Raw genomic sequence first — 24,169 nt, 5'->3', positions numbered from 1 at the left:
TAATGCTCTTCTATGGTAAGCAGTGGAGTTTTTTTGTGAAAGATAGATTGACATAGAGTGAACCAGAAATTAATCTAGCAAGAAGTCAATGAATTTTTTTTTTTAATGCAAACAGTAAATGGTTAGTAGTAGAAGAGAGAAATAAAAGGTACTATAAATCTCTTCCTTGGGAAAAAATATAGGTAGTCCAATATGTGATACAGGACCTTAAAATAATAAATAAATCCTCCAGTAAAGATCTCTAAAACTTGAATGAAGGAGTAAATCATGTGAAGAGTTAGAGAGAAGTGTTCCAGGAAGAGGTACAATCTTCTAAAATTTGTTGGGACTTGTTTTGTGACCTAGTATGTGATCTATCCTGGAGAATGTTCCATATACACTCAAGAAGTATGTGTTTTCTGCTGCTCTTGGGTAGAATATTCTGTATATATCTGTTAGGAACAGTAGATCTATAGTGTTGTTCAAGCCTGCTGTTTCCTTATTGATTTTCTGTCTAGATGTTCTATTCATTATTGAAAGTGGGGTACTGAAGTCTCCTACTATTACCCTGGAGTTCCCTAATTCTCACGTCAGGTCTGTCAATGTCTGCTTATATATTTAGGTGATATGATACTGCATACATATAAATTCATAATTATTATATCTTTCTAATGAATTGACCCTTTTAATCACTGTATAATGATCTTCACTGTCTCCTGTGATAGATGAAACACTGATGAAAAAGACAAACATTGATGAAAGAAATTAAAGAAGACATAAATAAATGGAAAAACTCTCATGTTCATGAATGTAAAGAATTAATATTATTAAAATATCCATACTTCCCAGAGCAATTAAAGATTCAATGAAATCCCTATCAAAATCACAATGGTATGTTTTATGGAAATAGAAAAGCAATGCTAAAATTTTTATGGAACCACAAAAGACCTTAAAGAGCCAAAGTAATCTTGAGAAAAAAGAACAAAATTGAGGCATTGCATGTCCTGATATCAAAATATATTACCAAGCTACAGTAATTAAAACAGTATGATACTGGCATAAAAAGAGAAATATAGACCAAGGTAACAGAATAAGGAGCCCCAAAATAAGCCCACACCTATACAGTTAACTGATCTTTGACAAGGGAGCCAAGACTACACAATGGGGAAAAATTAAAATCTTCAACAAATGGTATTGGGAAAACTGGATATCCACATGCAAAAGAATGAAAGGGGACACATCTTACACCATACACAAAGACCAACTCAGAATGGATTAAGAACTTATAAGACATGAAATTACAACACTCCTAAAATAAAATATAAAGAGAATAAATAAATATTTGTATAAAAGAAAATGAAAGCGGACTTGTATGTCACATCATACACAAAAATAAAATTCAGATGATAGACAATATAAATAACAAAACAAAAAGGTATCTTAAAATAATATAGGAGAATATCTTCATGATCTGAGGATGGCAAGTAACAATTGAAAAATGATGAATAAAATTGGCTATCTTAAAATTAAAATCTCTGTGTATCAAAAGACACCATTAAGGAAGTGAAATGAAAGCCCCAACATTGAAGAACATGTTTGAAATACATGTAACAAGGAGGGAGCAATATCTTGAATAAATAAAGATCTCCCACCAATGAAAAAGAACATTCAAGAAGAAAAATCATTGGCAATCCTTTGGATTAAGGGATAAGAGATTTACATAGGCACTTTGGAAAAAAAATTGGAAATAAATATATGAAATATTCAATCTCATTACGGAAATGCCGATCAAGACCACAATGTGATACCACTAAAATTATACCACATTGATCTAAATTAGAAAGACTGACACATCAAGGATGCAGATGGGGACCATCACTAACTCAGAGAATTCTTGACACAGTCACTATGAAAAGCAATTTCACATTTTCAATAAAGTTAACTATGCTTATACTCATAGAGAAACTCAGGCACATTCTCTGTGCACCAGGAGAAATCATATAAAAATACTCACAGCAGGATTGATTATAATAGCCCCAAACTAGAAACCACTCAAATATTCATCAATAGTGGAATGTGAAAATGAATTGTGGCATAGATACACATAGAAAATAAAATACATGAATAAACAGCAGAAATGTGGTTGAATCTTGAAAAAGATAAAGATGAATGAAAGAAGGCACATGCTAAAACATACATACACTATAATTCTGTATATACACATTAAAAATAGACAAAAGTAAACTATATTATTTATGGATGCTTATTTAGTTGGTAAATCTAAAATAGAAAGAAATAAACTGACAGAGTGGTTAATTGTAAGTGGAGGAAAGTGATTAGGACTAGGAAGAAGCACACAAGGGGCTTTCCTGGTGATGCATTATATACTTGGGATATACTTGCATTTATGTTCACTTTATAATAATTTATTAAACTGTGCATTCATGCTTAATCACTGTCTATATATTACACATTTTTTCTTAAAATTTAAAGGACAAGATTTGTTCTTAATAAAAGGCCTCAGAAACAGTTGCAATCCTTCCTATAAAACCAAAAATTTATTGCCAAACTTCATCCTCAGTGAGGCAGTAAAGTCAGCGTAAGTAATTGTGGTGAGCTATAACGTTTGTGGAGAAGGATAGCTGAATCTAACTAAAGTGAATAGGCCATGAATCCTCATCAGTCTATAAAACAGAAGTACAATTTGTATAAAGTTGGATCTCATAAATAAGTAATGTAGCATTAAAAGGCACAGCAAGATGAATAGAGCAGGGGTTTGTGAGGCAAAAAATGGTGGGTGTTTCTTCTTAGGCAAATATTAAATAATTTAAATGGGTATATATTTTAAATGGGTGAGTGAAAAACACATTTCCAAATGTGTGACTGAACAGGCTGGTTACAGTTTTTCTCTTTGTAATCTTCTTACACCTGGATATATCCCTCATTATCATTTCCTGTTCTCTCAGGTGGTAAATACATTGTCCTGTACTAAATATAAATTTCAATTGTTCTTTGCATTAACAGTGCTTTTTTTTTTAACATCTTTATTGGAATATAATTCCTTTACAATGGTGTGTTAGTTTCTGCTTTATAACAAAGTGAATCAGTTATACATATACATATATCCCCATATCTCTTCCCTCTTGCATCTCTCTCCCACCCTCCCTTTCCCACCCCTCTAGGTGGTCACAAAGCACCCAGCTGATCCCCCTGTGCTAAGTGGCTGCTTCCCACTAGCTATCTATTTTACATTTGGTAGTATATATAAGTCCATGCCACTCCCTCACTTCGTCCCAGCTTACCCTAACCCCTTCCCGGGTCCTCAAGTCCATTCTCTGGTAGGTCTGCATCTTTATTCCCATCCTGCCCCTAGGTTCTTCGTAACCATTTTTTTTTTTTAAGATTCCATATATATTAGCATACGTATTTGTTTTTCTCTTTCCGACTTACTTCACTCTGTATGACAGACTCTAGGTCCATCCATCTCACTACAAGTAAATCAATTTCATTTCTTTTTATGGCTGAGTAATATTCCATTGCATATGTGTGCCACATCTTCTTTATTCATTCATCTGTCGATGGACACTTAGGTTGCTTCCATGTCCTGGTGACTGTAAATAGAGCTGCAATGAACACTGTGATACATGTCTCTTTTTGAATTATGGTTTTCTCAGGGTATGTGCCCAGTAGTGGGATTGCTGGGTCGTATGGTAGTTCTATTTTTAGTTTTTAAGGAACCTCCATACTGTTCTCCATAGTGGCTGTATCAATTTACATTCCCACCAACAGTGCAAGAGGGTTCCTTCTTCTCCCCAACCTCTCCAGCATTTATCATTTGTAGATTTTTTGATGATGCCCACTGTGACTGGTGTGAGGTGATACCTCATTGTAGTTTTGATTTGCATTTCTCTAATGATTAACGATGTTGAGCATTCTTTCATGTGTCTGTTGGCAATCTGTGTATCTTCTTTGGAGAAATATCTATGTAGGTCTTCTGCCCATTTTTGGATTGGGTTGTTGAGCTGCTTGTAAATTTTGGAGATTAATCCTTTGTCAGTTGCTATGTTCGCAAATATTTTCTCCCATTCTGAGGGTTGTCTTTTCATCTTGTTTATGGTTTCTTTTGCTGTGCAAAAGCTTTTAAGTTTCATCAGGTCCCATTTGTTTATTTTTTTTTTTATTTCCATTTCTCTAGGAGGCAGGTCAAAAAGGATCTTGCTGTGATTTATGTCACAGAGTGTTCTGCCTATGTTTTCCTCTAAGAGTTTGATAGTGTCTGGTCTTACATTTAGGTCTTTAATCCATTTTGAGTTTACTTTTGTGTATGGTGTTAGGGAGTGTTCTAATTTCATTCTTTTACATGTAGCTGTCCAGTTTTCCCAGCACCACTTATTGAAGAGGCTGTCTTTTCGCCATTGTATATTATTGCCTCCTTTATCAAAAATAAGGTGACCATATGTGCGTGGGTTTATCTCTGGGCTTTCTATCCTGTTCCATTGATCTATATTTCTGTTTTTGTGCCAGTACCAGACTGTCTTGATTACTGTAGCTTTGTAGTATAGTCTGAAGTCAGGGAGCCTGATTCCTCCAGCTCCATTTTTCGTTCTCAAGATTGCTTTGGCTATTTGGGGTCTTTTGTGTTTCCATAGAAATTGTGCAATTTTTTGTTCTAGTTCTGTGAAAAATGCCAGTGGTAGTTTGATAGGGATTGCACTGAATCTGTAGATTGCTTTAGGTAGTATAGTCATTTTCACAATGTTGATTCTTCCAATCCAAGAACATGGTATATTTCTCCATCTATTTGTATCATCTTTAATTTCTTACATCAGTCTCTTATAGTTTTCTGCATATAGGTCTTTTGTCTCCTTAGGTAGGTTTATTCCTAGGTATTTTATTCTTTTTGTTGCAGTGGTAAATGGGAATGTTTCCTTAATTTCTCTTTCAGACTTTTCATAATTAGGGTATAGGAATGCAAGAGATTTCTGTGCATTAATTTTGTATCCTGCTACTTTACCAAATTCATTGATTAGTTCTAGTAGTTTTCTGTTAGAGTCTTTAGGATTCTCTATGTACAGTATCATGGCATCTGCAAACAGTGACAGCTTTACTTCTTCTTTTCCTGTTTGGATTCTTTTATTTCTTTTTTTTCTCTGACTGCTGTGGCTAATACTTCCAAAACAATGTTGAATAACAGTGGTGACAGGGGACAACCTTGTCTTGTTCCTGATCTTACTGGAAATGGTCTCAGGTTTTCACCGTTGAGAACGTTGTTGGCTCTGGGTTTGTCATATACGGTCTTTATTATGTTGAGATAAGTTCCCTCTATGCCTACTTTTTGCAGGGTTTTTATCATAAATGGGTGTTGAATTTTGTCGAAAGCTTTTTCTGCATCTATTGAGATGATCATATGGTATTTATTCTTCAATTTGTTAATATGCTGTATCACAATGATTGATTTGCTTATATTGAAGAACCCTTGCATTCCTGGGATGAACCTCACTTGATCATGGTGTATGATCCTTTTAATGTGCTGTTGGATTCTGTTTGCTAGTATTTTGTTGAGGATTTTTGCATCTATGTTCATCAGTGATATTGGCCTGAAGTTTTCTTTTTGGTGACATCTTTGTCTGGTTTTGGTATCAGGTTGATGGTGGCCTCGTAGAATAAGTTTGGGAGTGTTCCTCCCTCTGCTATATTTTGGGAGAGTTTGAGAAGGATAGATGTTAGGTCTTCTCTAAATGTGTGATAGAATTCACCTGTGAAGCCATGTGGTCCTGGGCTTTTGTTTGTTGGAAGGTTTTTAATCACAGTTTCAATTTCAGTGCTTGTGATTGGTCTGTTTATATTTTCTATTTCTTCCTGGTTCAGTCTCGGAAGGTGCTTTTCTAAGAATTTGTCCATTTCTTCCAGGTTGTCCATTTTATTGGCATAGAGTTGCTTGTAATAATCTCTCATGATCCTTTGTATTTCTGCAGTGTCAGTTGTTACTTCGCCTTTTTCATTTCTAATCCTTCTGATTTGAGTCTTCTCCCTTTTTTTCTTGATGAATCTGGCTAATGGTTTATCAATTTTGTTTATCTTCTCAAAGAACCAGCTTTCACTTTTATTGATCTTTGCTATTGTTTTCTTCATTTCTTTTTCATTTATTTCTGATCGGATCTTTATGATTTCTTTCCTTCTGCTAACTTTGGGGTTTTTTTGTTCTTCTTTATCTAATTGCTTTAGATGTAAGGTTAGGTTGTTTATTTGAGATGTTTCTTGTTTCTTAAGGTAGGATTATATTGCTCTAAATTTCCCTCTTAGAACTGCTTTTGCTGCATCCCATAGGTTTTGGGTCATCATGTTTTCATTGTCATTTGTTTCTAGGTATTTTTTGATTTCCCCTTTGATTTCCTCAGTGATCTCTTGGTTATTAAGTAGTGTATTGTTTAGCCTCCATGTGTTTGTACTTTTTACAGATTTTTTCCTGTAATTGGTATCTAGTCTCATAGCACTGTGGTCGGAAAAGATACTTGATACAATTTCAATTTTCTTAAATTTACCAAGGCTTGATTTGTGACCCAAGATATGATCTACCATGGAAAATGTTCTATAAGCACTTGAGAAGAAAGTGTATCCTGTTGCTTTTGGATGGAATGTCCTATAAATATCAATTAAGTCCATCTTGTTTAATGTATCATGTAAAGATTGTTTCCTTATTTATTTTCATTTTGATGATCTGTCCGTTGGTGAAAGTGGGGTGTTAAACTTCCCTACTATGATAGTGTTACTGTCGATTTCCCCTTTTATGGCTATTAGCATTTGCCTTATATATTGAGGTGCTCCTATGCTGGGTACATAAATATTTACAATTGTTATATCTTCTTCTTGGATTGATCCCTTGATCATTATGTAGTGTCCTTCCTTGTTTCATGTAATAGTCTTTAAAGTCGATTTTGTCTGATATGAGAATTGCTACCCAGGCTTTCTTTTGATTTCCATTTGCATGGAATATCTTTTTCCATCCCCTCACTTTCATTCTGTACGTGTCCCTAGGTCAGAAGTCAGTCTCTTGTAGACAGCATAGGTCTTGTAGACACAAGACAGGTCTTGTTTTTGTATCCATTTAGCCAGTCTACGTCTTTTGGTTGGAGCATTTAATCCTTTTACGTTTAAGTTAATTATCGATATGTATGTTCCTATTACCATTTTCTTAATTGTTTTGGGTTTGTTGTTGTAGGTCTTTTCCTTCTCTTGTGTTTCCTGCCTAGTGAAGTTCCTTTAGCAATTTTTGTAAAGCTGGCTTGGTGATGCTGAATTCTCTTCGCTCTTGCTCGTCTGCAAAGATTTTAATTTCTCTGTCGAATCTGAATGAAATCCTTGAGGGGTAGAGTAATCTTGGTTGTAGGTTTTCCCCTTTCATCACTTTAAATATGTCCTGCCACTCCCTTCTGGCTTGTAGATCTTCTGCTGAAAGATCAGCTGTTAACCTTATGGGGATTCCCTTGTATGTTATTTGTTGTTTTTCACTTGTTGCTTTTAATATTTTTTCTCTGTATTTAATTTTTGCCAGTTTGATTACTATGTGTCTCAGCATGTTTCTCCTTGGATTTATCCTGTATGGGACTCTCTGCACTTCCTGGACTTGATTACCTATTTCCTTTACCATATTAGGGAAGTTTTCTACTATAATCACTTCAAATATTTTCTCAGTCCTTTTCTTTTTTTCCTCTTCTTCCGGGACCCCTATAATTCCAATGTTGGTGTGTTAATGTTGTCCCAGAGGTCTCTGAGACTGTTCTCAATTCTTTTCATTCTTTTTTCTTTATTCTGCTCTGCAGTAGTTATTCCCACTATTTTATCTTCCAGGTCACTTATCCGTTCTTCTGCCTCAGTTATTCTGCTATTGATTCCTTCTAGAGAATTTATAATTTCATTTATTGTGCTGTTTATCATTGTCTGTTTGCTCTTTAGTTCTTCTAGGTCCTTGTTAAACGTTTCTTGTATTTTCTCCATTCTATTTCCAAGATTTTGGATCACCTTAACTATCATTACTCTGAATTCTTTTACAGGTAGACTGCCTATTTCCTCTTCATTTGTTGGTCTGGTGGCTTTTTACCTTGCTCCTTCATCTGCTGTATGTTTCTCTGTCTTCTCATTTTTCTTAAATTACTGTGTTTGGGGTCTCCCTTTAGCAGGCTGCAGGTTCATAATTCCTGTTGTTTTTGTTGTCTGCCCCCAGTGCCTAAGTTTGGTTCAGTGCATTGTGTAGGCTTCCTGTTGGAGGGGACTAGTGCCTGTGTTCTAGGATGGATGTTGTCTTTCTGGTGTGCATGTTCTCATCTGGTGATGTGTTCTGGGTGTCTGTGACCTTATTATGATTTTAGGCAACCTCTCTGCTAATGGGTGGTGTTGTCTTCCTGTCTTGATAGTCGTTTGGCATAGGGTGTCCAGCACTGTAGCTTGCTGGTTGTTGAGTGGAGCTGGGTCTTGGCGTTGAGTTGGAGATCTCTGGGAGATTTTCGCCATTTGATATTACATGGAGCTGGGAGGTCTCTGGTGGACCAATGTCCTGAATTCGGCTCTCCCACCTCAGAGGCACAGGCCTGACACCCAGCTGGAGCACCAAGACCCTGTCATCCACAGAGCTCAGAATAAAAGGGAGAAAAAAGAAAGAAAGAAAGAAAAATAAATAAAAAAAATAAAATAAAGTTTTTAAAATAAAAAATTATTAAAAATGAATTAAAAAGTAATTAAAAAAAGAAAGGCAGAAAGAAAGAAGAGAGCAACCAAAGCAAGAAACAAATCCAGCAATGATAACAAGCACTAAAAAGTATACTTAAAAAAAAAAAAAAAAATCCAACAGAAGCCAGGACAAATGGTAAAAGCAAAGTTATACAGACAAAATCACACACAGAAGCATACACATACACACTCACAAAAGGGAAAAAGGAAAAAATATATATATATATCATTGCTCCCAAAGTCCACCACCTCAATTTAGGATTTTTTGTTGTCTATTCAGGTATTCCACAGATGCAGGGAACATCAAGTTGATTGTGGAGATTTAATCTGCTGCTCCTGAGGCTGCTGGGAGAGATTTCTCTTTCTCTTCTTTGTTCGCACAACTTCTGGGGTTCAGCTTTGGATCTGGCCCCGCCTCTGTGTGTAGGTCGCCTGAGGGTGTCTGTTCTTCGCTCACACAGGACGGGGTTAAAGGAGCAGCTGATTCGGGGGCTCTGGCTCACTCAGGCCGGGGGGAGGGAGGGAGGGGTACGGATGTGGGGCGAGCCTGCGGTGGCAGAGGCCGGCGTGACGTTGCACTGGCCCGAGGTGCACCATGTGTTCTCCCGGGGAAGCTGTCCCTGGATCATGGGACCCTGGCAGTGGCGGGCTGCACAGGGTCCCAGGATGGGAGGTGTGGAGAGTGACCTGTGCTTGCACACAGGCTTCTTGGTGGCTGCAGTAGCAGCCTTAGCATCTCATGCCCGTCTCTGGGGTCCGTGCTGATAGCCGCGGCTTGCGCCCGTCTCTGGAGCTCCTTTAAGTGGCGCTCTTAATCCCCTCTCCTCACGCACCGCAAAACAAAGAGGCAAGAAAAAGTCTCTTGACTCTTCGGCAGCTCCAGACTTTTTTCCAGACTCCCTCCCGGCTAGCTGTGGCACACTAACCCCTTCAGGCTGTGTTCACGCCACCAACCCCAGTCCTCTCCCTGTGATCCGACCGAAACCCGAGCCTCAGCTCCCAGCCCCCACCCGCCCCGGCGGGTGAGCTGACAAGCCTCTCGGGCTGGTGAGTGGTGGTCGGCACCGATCCTCTGTGCGGGAATCTCTGCGCTTTGCCCTCTGCACCGTTGTTGCTGCGTTCTCCTCCGCGGTGCCAGAGCTCCCCCCTCCGCCACCCACAGTCTCCGCCGGCGAAGGGGCTTCCTAGTGTGTAGAAACTTTTCCTCCTTCACAGCTCCCTCCCACTGGTGCAGGTCCCATCCCTGTTCTTTTGTCTCTGTTTTTTCTTTTTTCTTTTGCCCTACCCAGGTACGTGGGGAGTTTCTTGCCTTTTGGGAAGTCTGAGGTCTTCTGCCAGCGTTCAGTAGGTGTTCTGTAGGAGTTGTTCCACATGTAGATGTATTTCTGATGTACTTGTGGGGAGGAAGGTGATCTCCATGTCTTACTCTTCCGCCATCTTGAAGGTCTCCAATACTGCTTTTTAAATCAACCCTATATATACTATTCTACGTGTTGAAATTCTAAAAGTAGACAGATTTCCAGTATCAACAGTTTTTCTCCATTTATCAAGACTACTTATTTCCTTGCATGTATGTGTGTGAGGTAAGCCAAATAGGTATTTTAGTTGTTGACATATATTTCTCTTTCTACAATGTTCATGAATCTTCAGTGGAAAAATGTACTTTCAGATCATTTTAATCCATTAGGTCTAGTTTAATTTAGCATCTTATAAGACCCAAATATTGGGCTGGGTAGTGAGGTTTCTAAGATCAATATGACACAGTCTCTGCTTTCAAGAAATTTGAGTAAATGGAAACTTTCAATAGATTTTGGTAAGCACTACCAAAAAGTTGTGCACAGTATGAGATGGGCCATTTAGGACATAGAAAAGTTCAGAAAAAGCTTTTCTGGCCAAGATTATGTTTGACTAAAATTTCCAAGGATGAGCTATCTAAATAAAAAATGGAGAATGAAGAAATGAGGGCAGAGGGCATGAGCAGAGGCAAACAGACATGGGAGAGTTCTGAGAACATGCATTAGTAATCTCAAGTAGATTAGTGTTCTGGAGGTGAAGCTGTAAAAGCAGTAATGGGAAGTGTGCCTTGTTTGCTGCATTGAGGGTTACTTTCTACTATTGAACTGTGTTTGTTAGCGACATCCCCAGCAGTTATATGAAGGATAAGTATGAAGTTTGTTAAGATTAATGATAGGGTAACGTATTAGGAGGTTGTTAACAATAGGTCAGGAGACATATAATGAGAGCCTGACTGTTATTGTTTTGGAGAGAGGAGAAAATTTGAAAACTATTTGAAGCATGTCAATTTATCAAGATTGGTGACTGACTGGATATGGACAGTGAGGGATAAAGAGAAGACTGAGATGGCTCTCCAGTTTGGCTTGGGAATAATAAACTGAGATGCGGAATTCAGGAGAAGAAGCCCTTTCTGAGGAAGATGAAAATAAGGGTTCAATCTTAAACATGTTGAATTTGAGGTGCCTCTAGGACATTCAAGCGGGTTTGTTTTACAGATAAATGTCTATTTGAGGCTGTAGGCTGAAGGAGCAGAAGCGGTTATAGATATAGCTGTGGAAGACATCAGCATCCAAGTGTAATTAAAACAGTGGTTTTTAATGTCAGTGGAATTTCCCCCCAAAATGTGTAGAATTAAAACAAATGAGAAAACAGTTCCAATATCCAAAGTTTGTTTTGGAGGTGATGAATATGGTTATTACCTTGATTGTGGTGATGGTAACAAAAGTGTACATGTATATTTCCCAACTCAAAGTCACCAAATCGCATACATTAATTATCTGTCCTGGGCTTCCCTGGTGGCGCAGTGGTTGAGAATCTGCCTGCCAATGCAGGGCACACGGGTTCGAGCCCTGGTCTGGGAAGATCCCACATGCCGCGGAGCAACTGGGCCCGTGAGCCACAATTGCTGAGCCTGCGCGTCTGGAGCCTGTGCTCCGCAACAAGAGAGGCCGCGATGGTGAGAGGCCCGCGCACAGTGATGAAGAGTGGCCCCCGCTTGCCACAACTAGAGAAAGCCCTCGCACATAAACGAAGACCCAACACAGCCATAAAATAAAAAATAAATAAATTAATTAATTAAAAAAAAAAAGTTAAAAAAAAAAAAGACTCAGAAGAAACATTTAGAAAAAAAAAAATTATCTGTCCCTTTTTGTATACCAGTTTTACCTCAATAGAGCTAGGAGAAAAAGGACTAATACAATATTTTTAAAAGAAGGTTTATGAAGAAACAGATAAAGGGAAGACAAAAAGAATCATACATGCTTAAACATGAAAACCAGGAGCAAACAGGTAGTAGAGTCTCATAAAGGAGAGTGTGAGATCCATCTCAAATGCAGCAGTGAAGTTATTCAGATAAAGATGACATTTAGCAATAAAGAGGTCATTGGTTACTATGGGGTTGAGGATGGATATCATTCATTATGCATCTGGGGTTATACAACTGTGAATATTTATACACACACATGTATGCACACGTACATGTATCTATTATAATAGCTGACAGTAAGACTAAAAACTGGCGAAAGGATATATCCCAAGTAAATATTATAAAAATACATGCATAAAATTTTCTAATCTATTTATGAACCACTAATTGAATATTTGAAAGATCACCAAGCTTCAAAAATACTCACAAGCAATAGATAAATCTCCATTATAAATATTTTTAGGTAGCAGCATTAAAATGGACATCATTAAGTTTTCAAATTGTGTGGGCTTCTTTTCTTTACTTGACTGAGTACAGTTTTTGCATTATATTGTTTGATTTGACAAGAGAACCCATAAATATCCACACTTGTGGCCCACTTAAAAAAGAAGTATTATAGTTTTAGGCACTGTTGAACGTCATGCTGAGCTACAAAAGCTAAATAAAACACCATAAAACTCCCCACCTTCATTTCATTTTTAGAACCCCACAGAGGGAGACGACAACTACATTAATCAGAGACAGACCACTGAGGTTCAGATTTATTTCGTTTAATATTAAATTGTATAGTTGAAGGAGATATCAATTTCTTTTTAAAATGGCACCATCACTACCCTTCTAAACACTGCAGTTTACTAATGATTTTAATACTGCTTTAAGGGTTTAAACCTGAATCACTACCACTTCATGCCAGCTGAGATTTAGCATGCAGATCTCACAATGGGAATACATCTGTTTCAGGTTAAATAAATTCAGCCTCTTTTATTTTAGAACTGGAAGAACATTTTGTTGACTCAGAGCTCTATTTTTGTTACTTAGAGCTAAAAGAAGTCAGTTCAGCATAAGAAATTCTACAAGGTATTAACTGGAACTTTGCTGGGAAGAGGTTCACTCTGTATTGTATATAATGCTGAGAACCTTTTTTAACCTTAACAGGCAGTGTTGTTTCCAAGTGTGCCTTCCCTGATGAATCTGTGCATGCATGCATGCCCAGGGCTACTCTGAAAACTGAGATGAAGAACTGAAAAAGAATTCTGGCCCCTAAGAAACTCCTCAAAGAGATGCTATCATGAAGGCTAGACATCTTTGACATGAGCTCCAAGGTTTCTCTCTGCTGCTCTCCCTTCAGTATCCACTGACCTGAAACATGCACACAGAGTGATGTGCTGAAGCACCTACAGCAGCAAGTGTGTCTAAGTAAAAACACCCTCTCATTCTCCTTGATAAGCTAGACTCTGTTAGAAAAGTACAAAGAAGTTCTCTTGTGACCCTGTATCTAAGACTGTGTTTATTAAAAGATCTTCCTTTATCTTCCCCTCACTCTCCAACCCAGACTCAAGATTGAATCTATGAGACATTAGTTGAGAAAACAAATGAAAATGACACACACCATGTTGAACTAAGCATCATGATTTTTTATCTCCTGTGAAATACTGTGAAGGGTACTAAACAAAACATTACACTGACAAGTAAAGTCTTTTTATCAGTGGCTATTTCATTAGGCCTTCCTGGCCTTCCCCATCTGAACTCAACATGTATTAACCAATTTTCTAGAACTTCTCTAAGCAAATCTTCCATTATTGACAGACAATTGACTTTTTCTCACATTGCCTTTTTGGCTCAATTCTGTCTTGTATCACATCCACCTGGTATATCTATTTCCTTTTTTTTTTTTTTTAACCTAGAATCTTACTAATTTGTTAAGCTACTGCAGATGATACATTTTTTCCCATGAATCCTGACAGAGCCGCCTTAGTCCTCTGTGGTGTTTTTCATTCCTTTTAGTAAATAATCAGTATGACACATTTGACATTTGACATAGAGACACAATCTATTCTTACTGTGTTTGCTAGGTTTTATTCTATGCACATCTTTCCCCCAACTATACTGCTACTGCTTGTGTTTTGAGAATATGGAAAAGATTCTCAAATTTAAGTGTGGTATACTATATCTGTGTATAGTAACTTCTACATTAAAAAGCAAGTTTAGCCAGACTATTACTCAACCATAAAAAGAATGAAATAATGCCATTTGCAGCAATATGGATGGACCTAGAGATCATCACACTAAGTGAAGTAAGGCAGACAGAGAAAGACAAATATATGATATCGCTTATATGTGGAATCTAAAAAAAAAAAAAAAGATACAAGTGAACTTTTTACAAAACAGAAACAGACCCATAGACATAGAAAACAAACTATAGTTACCAAAGGGGAAAGGGGGGGCAGATAAATTAGGAGTTTGGGATTAACATAAACACACTATTATATCTAAAATAGATAACCAACAAGGACCTACTGTATAGCACAGGGAACTATATGCAATATTTTGTAATAACCTATAAGGGAAAATGTTATCGAACCCTGACCTCTGGCCACCTCCTAGGGGTAGATAACTGAACTAAACTGTACCAATTCTTGAATTTGAATGGAGAGACTGAAGCTGGTTGAAGCTGCTACCTTAATGGCAGTGTCCATGTAGTCCATTTGCTGAGGCCTCCACAGACTATGGCCCATGGAGACTGCCGCCACCATTAGGTCACGAAAGCCGGGATGGGGAAGAGGTTCTGGGCTGCTTCAAGGCCTGGGCCTGGCCGGTGGGCGGCCCTGGCGAGGGCTCTGGAGCTCTGCAGGACACAGCTGTCAGCCTGTCCCTGGGCCCCCCAGCTCACCCAGCGGCCTGAGGCTGCAGGGCCTGGAGGGCCCTGGGGAGAAGGCCTCCATCTGCCTCTCCCTGACCACAACAAGGCTGACTGAGCGGGACCTCTAACCGCGCTAAGGGTCGTGTGTTAATGGTCGTATATAATACTAATGGCTGCGTGCCCACTCTGCCCCTATTACAAAAATAATCTGAAAATATATATATGCATAACCATATCACTTTACTGTATACCTGAAACTAACACAACATTGTAAATCAACTATACTTCAAATTTTTTTAAAGTTTATTTTTAATATGCTAATAAAACTTTTTGCTCTGTATAATCCAGAAATACTGCTTCAGAAGTATTACCTAGTAAGTAAAGTTTGATACTACAACACTACCTTAATAAATAAAAAGGAAATACAAGGTTCCTTCAGCATTTGAATTCAAATATTGGCTTATTCGTACTAAAACGTCATTAGAACAAAAACGCGAAGTTGGTAACTCAAATTTAATACAATAACTAACCATACATATTTTGGTTTTAAGTGTGTCTTAATAGTTTTTGGTGACAGTTAAAATTAAATTTTATAAGTGGAGCATGAGTCATTTAGTGAAATTAATGTATTACATAGTTATCATTAGGTAGCAATAGGAGACCATTGTGATGCATCAAGGTTCCATTCTATGAACTGGAACTGTGCTGAAGCAGTGGGATGCACCTGTTTTGGATGTTTTCCTTCTCCTTTGTACTTTCAAACTCATTTTGGTTTTTATGAAAACATGTTATTGCCTAAAGACCAGGACAGTTATTCCTTTATCAAATTATGAGTGCTAAAGTCTATATTTCAATTTTTAATGCTGAGAAATTATAGAGAATGTTTCTCATCAAATTTAAGAACTAGGAGACAATAAATAAAAGTTAATGCTGTAATTCTTTCAAAGACAAAGCATCACTAGGAAAAGTGGCAAAGATAAGAGAAAGGAAAAATAAAACTAAAAATCAATCAGCATGCTAATGTCTATGTATGTGTTATGAGCTGTATGTTCCCTATGGGCTGTATGTCTCCAATGTTAAGTAAATTAAAAGAAATGGGAAAGATAATTTTCCTAAATTTCCAATCCCTCTTTATCTGACTACTTGATAGATATGATTAAAACAATTTTCAGTTTCCATCAAAGTGTCATCCTAGAGTGACAACTGTAATATAATTTAACTATTATGATTAAACTATTACATTAGTTCAAGTTTCAATGTCTGGGCTATTATAATTGCCTTCTAATTCAGCTTTCTGGATTTATAATCTCCCATTACAATCTACTTAGCAGCAATCTTTATAAAATAAAAATCTAATGATACCAGCACCTCAGACCCTCTAGAGGTCCCCCCAGCACCTTCTACAACATGGCAAAGAGAAACATTTATGATATGGCACATCTTATTTAATGTAATTATGATATGTCACATGCTGTCATTTGTCTATGCTTTTATCCATGCAATCACCTTTCCTTACACAGTTTCTAACCCCTTTCAACTTCCTTCTCACCAGTGTTCATCCTTCATGAATCAGCTTCAACATTGCCCCCTTTCTCTGTTTTCAGAACATGCCCCTCTTATAGATTTAATCACCTTCTTTGCTTGGTGTAACAGAAACTGTCAGTGCCCCATGCACGTCTCTCAGAGCATGTATAGTTTCTGGCCAACTTCCATCTGCGAGTAACTGCAGTCTCCCTGAACGCCCTTATATCAGAATTGCAGAGAGCTGGATGCTTGCTTGGAGGCAGGAAGTGCTGAAATGTGCCCTCATCCACAGCATCGCTGACCAAGAACTCTCAGGTGTTAGTGTGTGAATTTACCAGTTCCATCACTTTTCAGGATCATTAATTCTGGGGAATGTATTTTGTGTCACTTCCCAGAATTTGCCCTTCAGATTAAGCTCCATTTCTCTTAAGGACAGCTGGTTAACTGCAATCCCTTTATTGTCTGCCTTCTCTTCTCTGCATCACTTCCTCACTTCCCTATGAGTATTACTTTAACTTCTCAGAAAAACTATTTATACCTGACTCTTTTGTATCCAGGTTTTTTCTTGTAGAATCTACAGTAAAACTTTTGATACCAGAGGTACTGTGTGGGGTTCTGGAGTTGAATGTCTTGCTGGCCACATGGCATCAAGACCACTTGGCATGTTGTAACAGAATAATTACAAGACTCTCTCTTGTGGTGAATTGGGATGGTAAAAAGGCATAAGGGGATGTATATCTTATCAATTTCTCCAGGATTTGAGAAAGATAGTGACAATGATAATGACAATGACTATGGAGTTAACAGTTTTTGCAAGTATTGTCAGTGCTCTCAGGAAAAAAACTGATGAGCTCAAGCTCAAGTCAGAGAGGTCTCGCTGACAGCATTTAAAGAAACCCTCCTCTTTTAAAGCCAGAGAGAAGATTGGACTGAAAAACAGACCCTTTGTTTGATTGTAATAGTAGTTGAATTGTAGAGAAGATTTACTGCAAAGCACCGGCAAACCTCTTATTTAAAACTCCAGGCCTTAACAGGAAAGATGTAGGACCCTGAAACCTGGACTTGAGGTACCAGGTTGACTCACTCTTGCTGGAGGATTCTTCCCTTTCCTGGAGACCACACAGATGCATCATCTGAGGTCAACACTTTAAGATATATGTACATTTCTCAAAAATTTCCCTCATCTTATGGTTTCTAGACCACTATGTTCAAGACCAGGCATGGCCTAATTGAAAAAAGTATTGTCTCTGATTTAAGAAAAATGGGATTATTCATCAAAAGAGTAACAGACACTGGCTAATATTTCCAGTTAGGAATTAAGAGAGCATACCTAGAAATGAATGTTGAGTATGTTGGACAGGGATGCAACTGAAATATAAGGTACACAGGAGATGCTAAAGATATGTTTACACAAGCAAATGACATTACATCTAAGCATTTGTGTTTTGAGGTATGCGTTTCCAAATTTATGCTTAATGGTATAGATAATTACATACTTCTCTAAAAATACTTCATTGTAATTCCAGAAAGTAAAAATATATATTAAATAAGAAAATAATACTCTCAAATGAATCAATGTTTAAATTATACAGTGGTCATAAAATATAAATCAGCGAGCTTAACAACTTAAATCCAAATGGACACAATATGATTTATAAAAAAAAAATCTTGAAGGTTATCCAGCACAGTGATCAAGAATGAATGCACTTTATTACCATCTTGTCTTATACCCAAGTGATCTTGCTTATTGCTTTCAGATAATTCTGATGCTCTATCATTTAACACATGGCATTAGCTGAATTTCTTTTCAAATTAAAATGTAAGAAAATTACTCACTTTTAAAAAATACACTTAAGATACACATAAATACTCCACTTACCCTTACTTGACCCACAAACGCATTGGCTTCTTCTTCCACCACTGATAGATTTCTGAGCAGATAGGGATCAAACACTGGAGCATTGTCATTGACATCTGTCACCACCACATTTACCGTGGCAGTTGAGGTCTTAAAGAAAAAAAAATGGGGGGGGGGGATTAAATGTGAGAGGAGTTATTTTTATTTTTATGTCAGTTAATTAGTCATACTGGCATTTGTCTATCTGAAAGGTATCTCATTACTATTCCTATTCCTTGGCTTTCCAAAAAAGACAAGGAAAAAAAAAAAAGAGGAAGCTCGCAATTTTCAAACACCTCAAAAAACAGATGGAAAAAACAAATGATATTAAAGGGCAAACATCTCCTTGAAAATGTCAAGTATTTCCTGGAGGCTTACTTTTAGAAAGTGTTTTACCTTTATCTTGTTCACATTTTGTGGGTGGTAAGTTTTTGTTTATAGACACTTGTACCCCTTCTTCTCTGAAATGTAACATTTCTGCAGTTTTTACCACTTATATGTTGTACTGTTTAAAAATATAACTAGTACACTATAAAATAGCATGGTATGTCAAATGGGTATTTTCAGGTAAGCAAATACTACCAGAAAATACTATATTAGTAATTTTCTAGGTTCACATCTAAACTAAGAGTTTGAGGACCATACACCACTAATCATAAAAAACAAACAAAAACACACACACAAACAACCTTATGGTTATACAGCCTAAGGAAATGGTAAGTGTGTAATCCTACCAGTAGTACGTGCTACCTGGTTAAAAGGTAAAATCCCAGCCTGCTGCAACTCGAGAACATAATGTAGGTCAATGACTTTTGCACAATCAAGGAACATCATACATGACTCAAGCTGGAAACTGCTCTGTCTAATCAAAGCCTGAGTACAGCACATGCCCTCCACCCAGCTCTGTCACAGTGAGGGGCAGATCACAGAAGGCTGAGACCAAAATTAGAGAACGAAAGTATTCTAGGCTGGAAAATGAAAAATCCATTATGCTATGATATTAAATATTTAATAACATGCAAATCAAAAGTAGGAGGAAAAAGCAGGATGGTACTGTCATGAGAGAATTACTTAACTTTCTTTTTAAAAAAGACAAACAGGATTTGTCCTAATCTGTAAGTGATGTGCGGTGAGAGGCTAAAAAGCTGAGCATAAAGAAGTGACTTAGAGGAAGTGAATCTGAAGAAATTTTGCAGCGGTCATGGGCCCGAGGGGTCAAAAACTGGACTTCCTAGCTACTAAGGAGGAGAAGTCCTGGTAAATACACTATCCTTTCTGTTGCAAAATCAAGGAACATCTTCATACGTGACACAAGCTGGAAACTGCTCTGTCTAATCAAAGACTGAATATAGCACATGCTTTGTTGGGATCACTGAAGTTCTATACTCTATGAGTAATGCTGCATAAGGTCTAGACCAGGCCATACTCAGATAAAACTCAATAGTCAAATTTTGGTTGGATTAAGGTGATCTGTCCTTATTTTAACAGACATATATTAAATCTTCTTTTGAGCAATATAATTTTATACCAAGCCTTATAATTTTTCATATATAATGTCCAGTGGTCATTAAAAATATTACCAGGCATAGCAGGGGATTCTTGGGTATTGATAATGGCTTATTTCTTTATTTGTGTACTAGCTACATTGATAGGCTTATTTTGTGAAAACTTATACAGCTATTCAGTATGATTTGTATATATTTCTGTATTTAAAACTCCAAAAAAATTTTATTTAAAGAAATGTCAAAGACAAGCAGAACAGTGTTGTTTAGTCAAAGCCGGGAAACAACCTAAATGCCCACCAATAGTAGATGTTTATATAATAGACTGTGTTTTTTGCACACAACGGAATAACATGTGATACTAAGAATGTACAGACTACATTCACCTCAATGAATTTCATGAATGTTAAGGCTGAGTGTACAAAGTCAGACACAACTCAGTACACACTACATGATTCCAAGTATATAAATTTCAGAGATTGGCAGAAATACTCCATTGTGATAGAAGTCAGGATAGGGATCACTTTTGTGAAGAAGGTAGAGTAGAAACTGGCACGATTGTAAGGCTGGGCTTCTGGAGTGCTAATTAATTTCTGTTTCTTGTTCTGAATAGTGATTATACAAGTATTTTCACTATGTGAAAATTCATTAAGCTGCACAGTTATGGTTTGTGCACTCTTCTGTGTGCATCTCTCCATGAAATCATTTAATTTAAAGAATGCATGCACATCAACATACGCTTGTGTGTAGATGTATATGGATACGTATAAATTTAAATGTCATCTGATTAGATGAAATACAGGTCATGTTATTTTCTCCTTTTAACTTTTATATATTTTCCAAATTTTCTCTAAGAGAGCTACATTGCTTTAATAACAAAAATCAGTTTAACAAATGTTATTTCTTTAAAAGTTGTGTTAGAGTTAAAGCTAGTAAAAAGATTTAAAGCTAGTAAAAAGATGTGCCTTTATAGTAGCAGTAGTTCCCAATTTGACTGAGGGTGAAGGAGACATTAAAATGGACAGCTGGGAGCCAAAATCTAAGAGTAGCCATGCTAGAGTTTGCTGAACTTCCTTCTAACTGCTTGCATAAAGTGCCAGCCTACCTGTATTTCCCTTACTGGCGTCCATCCTATTCTTTAAAATTCCCATTCTTGACACTATGGAGTGGGATGATTTCAGACTATACTGGGTCCTCAAAGGCTGTGGTCTGTAACTGGGTGGTATAGATGAGAACTGGATCACTAGGCGAACTAAGAAGTAAATAACAAGTCCACCATTCCTGTGCTAATAGGGGCTGAAATTTATAGACCATATAGATGTATTTATCCATATCTTAGAGATAGTATATGAAATAAAGAATATCCATTTCTCTGGCAGAAATGTAAAGTAATAAACACACATAGAATAACTTCCAGCTTATATATTTCTTGGAAAGTGGTCTGAAGATCACTTGCATCAGAATCACTTGGATTATCATTAAAACTGCAGATTTCTGGGCTACACATTAGAACTATTGACTCTATTCTGCAATATTCAAATTATATCTTTGCAATTTGTTTCACATAAATTGCTGGTAATCCTTTTATTTAAGAAAAGTCCATCCACCTGTGTTCTTATTAAATATCTTTCTTAAAACCTATGATTATTAAGGCTAAAGGGTTAATTTTACTATAATTCTACAAAGGACATAAGTTTAAATATTTAGATAAGAAAAGTGCTATCAAAATATGAGACTATTATTATTTTGTAATTACTTTCTTCTTCAACACCCCACTGTATGTGCACATGTATAAGTCGATCCCTAAAATTATATAAATGATGAAACTAGCTGAAGAAGCTTTTGTTTGAAATCTAAATGTTTCTTTCCCTAGTGATGTTCTCAGTACAAACTTTTGAAAATGAAACAAATTTGCTTAAAAGGATCATAATTTTGAAGCTGAATGAGACCTTATTCATTCTTAAAGAAAGAAAAATTGAGGGAACTTGAAATGCTAAGTGACCTGGCCAAGGAGAATTGAAATTAACAAGTAAATAACTGGAAAAAAAAAAAAAAAAAAAAAGAAGCTCTAGAAAGAACTAAACCACTAATGTTAGCCCAGAACTTATTTTCAGTTTTTTATGTGGCCAAAGCTATAATTAGTAGACTGAGACTATGCCAGATAGCTTAATATGCTATTTCTTTTCCATCTTTACTGTTGTCTAAGAAATCTTACTTTTAAGGCCAGAGGTAAAAGGTCCTAGCTAATATTACTTCCATTAATTTTTGATTCATCATGTGACCTATCTCAAATGGTTGACCTAAAACCTCCTTATTAATTTTACTTCACTCTAATTATACCCCTTACTCCATGCTTAATAATTCCCTCTTTTCCTTAGAATTCTCCCCCTCAGTTATTTCCTAGCCAAGTTACACATTAAACTTTCATCATAAGTCAAGTTCTCAATTATTTTCTTCTTGAGATTCTCACTGACTTCTTTACATATATCTTATACAGGCACACTATATTAATTAAGGGGATTGCATATGTAAAAAGTAATCTTAGATTTTATTTTTATTGACTTGTCTAATCTCTAAGTGCCTTCTCTTGGCCTCACTATTTACTAAAACTGTTTTGTATATTTTATTTTCCACATATAGCTGTTTATCTAATGTTTGAAAAGTGGCAAATAGCTTATTATGGGCAGATTGTTTACCAAATTTAAGTAATTATCCTTATCTATTTTTCTAATTTTTAATTAAGATGATAAAACTGTCTAGTATCAATTTTGTATGGTAAATTTTCTACAGCAATTCTCCTCAAAAAGCGTGAGGAGAGCATTATATACCCCCATCCAGTCTATTTTTTGATCAAAGAAGTCATTTCAAGTAAACTTGAGATACATTGCTATTTGAATTGGGTGAGTCTTCTAGACACTTATACTGAATTTGAAATTATTTCTAGAGAACAGTGCTGAGTTGGCCCATATGCACTAGACTAAAGACAAAAGCTACTTTGTGGCATAGAAATGGTGAAAAAAACAGTCTAATAGAGCATTGCCAATGAATGCATTGTTACAGAGCTTAAAAATCAGAATAGTGGTAGTTGTGGATGGGTAGATTGAAGAATACAATCAAATGATTTTAAAACACACCTACATAACTAAACGATTTATTTATTTTTAATACTAATTTTTAGGTGCAGAGGAAATAAAATTTATCTTCTCTAGAATTATGGGCCCTTTTAAACCATTTCAATCATCAAGGATTAGTCAAGATTCCGAGCGCTGCTTACAAATAACCTGTAGAATCAGTCAACTTGGTTTCCTAAGTGCTTCAAGGTATTTATGCACAAATTCCCTTCTGTCCACTGTCCCCCACCCTCAAAAAAGTGACTTTAAAGAAAATAGATTCCAACATGGTAAAACTGCCAGAACTGCCAGTGCTGTGCTGGTGATGGACACAATGAAATACTTCTTAGACTAAGTTAGATTTCATTTTCCCCATAAATTAGGTAAGAGAGCAAATTCCACGTATCTATTCTGTCAAGTCAAAGTTGCAGCTCCACAACAAATTCAGAATATAGGTTCATTGATTCAAAGAGCCCATTGGAGAAAAAAGCACTTTGAGTAATTTTAAGTAGTTGCTCCAAATGAAAAAGAGATTAATTCATGAATTCATGATTGTAATAAATCGTTTTAGAGTGTAAACTACAAGGTTCTCTCAGTTTCTTTAGGACTATTTTTAAAACCCTTTCTCAAAGAGAGTACTCACCCCATCTGGCCTGCCATCAGAAGCAGTGACGATCAGAATGTAGCGATCAGTGCTTTCCCTGTCCAGTGCTTTCCCTAAGGTTAGAATCCCAGTACTAGTGACAGAGAAAACAAACAAACAAATGAGACAGAAAAAGATATTATGTCACAGGGAGTCTTTCTACTATTGTGAACTACTTTTGATAGTTGTTTTTTTTTTTTTCCTTTCAACAAACACAGCTTGAGTATTTAAGATGTATGATTCTAGGATTCATGCTGAAAATTGAAAAAGGCTTTTAAGGCTGTTGAGACTCTTAGCAATAATGAAAAATTGCCAGACTGAATGAGATAAGTGAGTTGATTCTGTAGCCTCCAAGGAAAAAAAAAACAAAACATGCTTAATTCATTCCAGGAAGAAAGATATCTATCTTGTTTGTGATTATTTCAAAGGTAAAAGAGTCCATTAATCTTTAGCAGTTTCATAATGTTTTGAGTAAAAAAGTGATTTCTTTAATCTATATCACTGCTCCCATTCATTGTCACATATGTGACCACTATGGAAATGCAAACATCTAAATTTCATCTTTGATTAAACCATAGAGATTAAAATATATTTTTTCTTCTTTCCAAATTTCAAAATAACTGAGTCTTATTGTAGAAAATTAGAAAATATACAGTGGAATATTAAAACTTTCATAGATATTATGGGTTTTTTAAAATATTTCTTTTTAT

The 24,169-nt window shown here is 36.5% G+C and overlaps 1 protein-coding gene across 7 annotated transcripts in view; it reads right to left on the bottom strand.

Annotated features, from left to right (window-relative positions):
• The window catches only part of PCDH15 (protocadherin related 15), a 751,961-nt gene that overhangs the window by 212,448 nt on the left and 515,344 nt on the right, over positions 1-24,169 (bottom strand). For all 7 annotated transcript variants that reach the window (XR_014230935.1, XM_082339387.1, XM_082339383.1 and 4 more), the window contains 2 exons: positions 23,460-23,553; positions 18,187-18,315 (listed from right to left, as the gene is read on the bottom strand). Coding sequence is in view for 6 of the 7 variants with exons in the window: in XM_082339387.1 (XP_082195513.1) it covers positions 18,187-18,315; positions 23,460-23,553 (223 nt within the window). In the remaining variant the exon portion in view is untranslated. The remainder of the gene's footprint in view (positions 1-18,186; positions 18,316-23,459; positions 23,554-24,169) is intronic.

The sequence above is a fragment of the Balaenoptera borealis genome (genome assembly GCF_965194805.1).
Source record: "Balaenoptera borealis genome assembly, chromosome: 10".
In the NCBI taxonomy this organism is placed as follows: domain Eukaryota; kingdom Metazoa; phylum Chordata; class Mammalia; order Artiodactyla; family Balaenopteridae; genus Balaenoptera; species Balaenoptera borealis.
The sequence above is the reverse complement of the archived record's forward strand: the minus strand, read 5'-3'. Positions and strand labels throughout refer to the sequence as shown.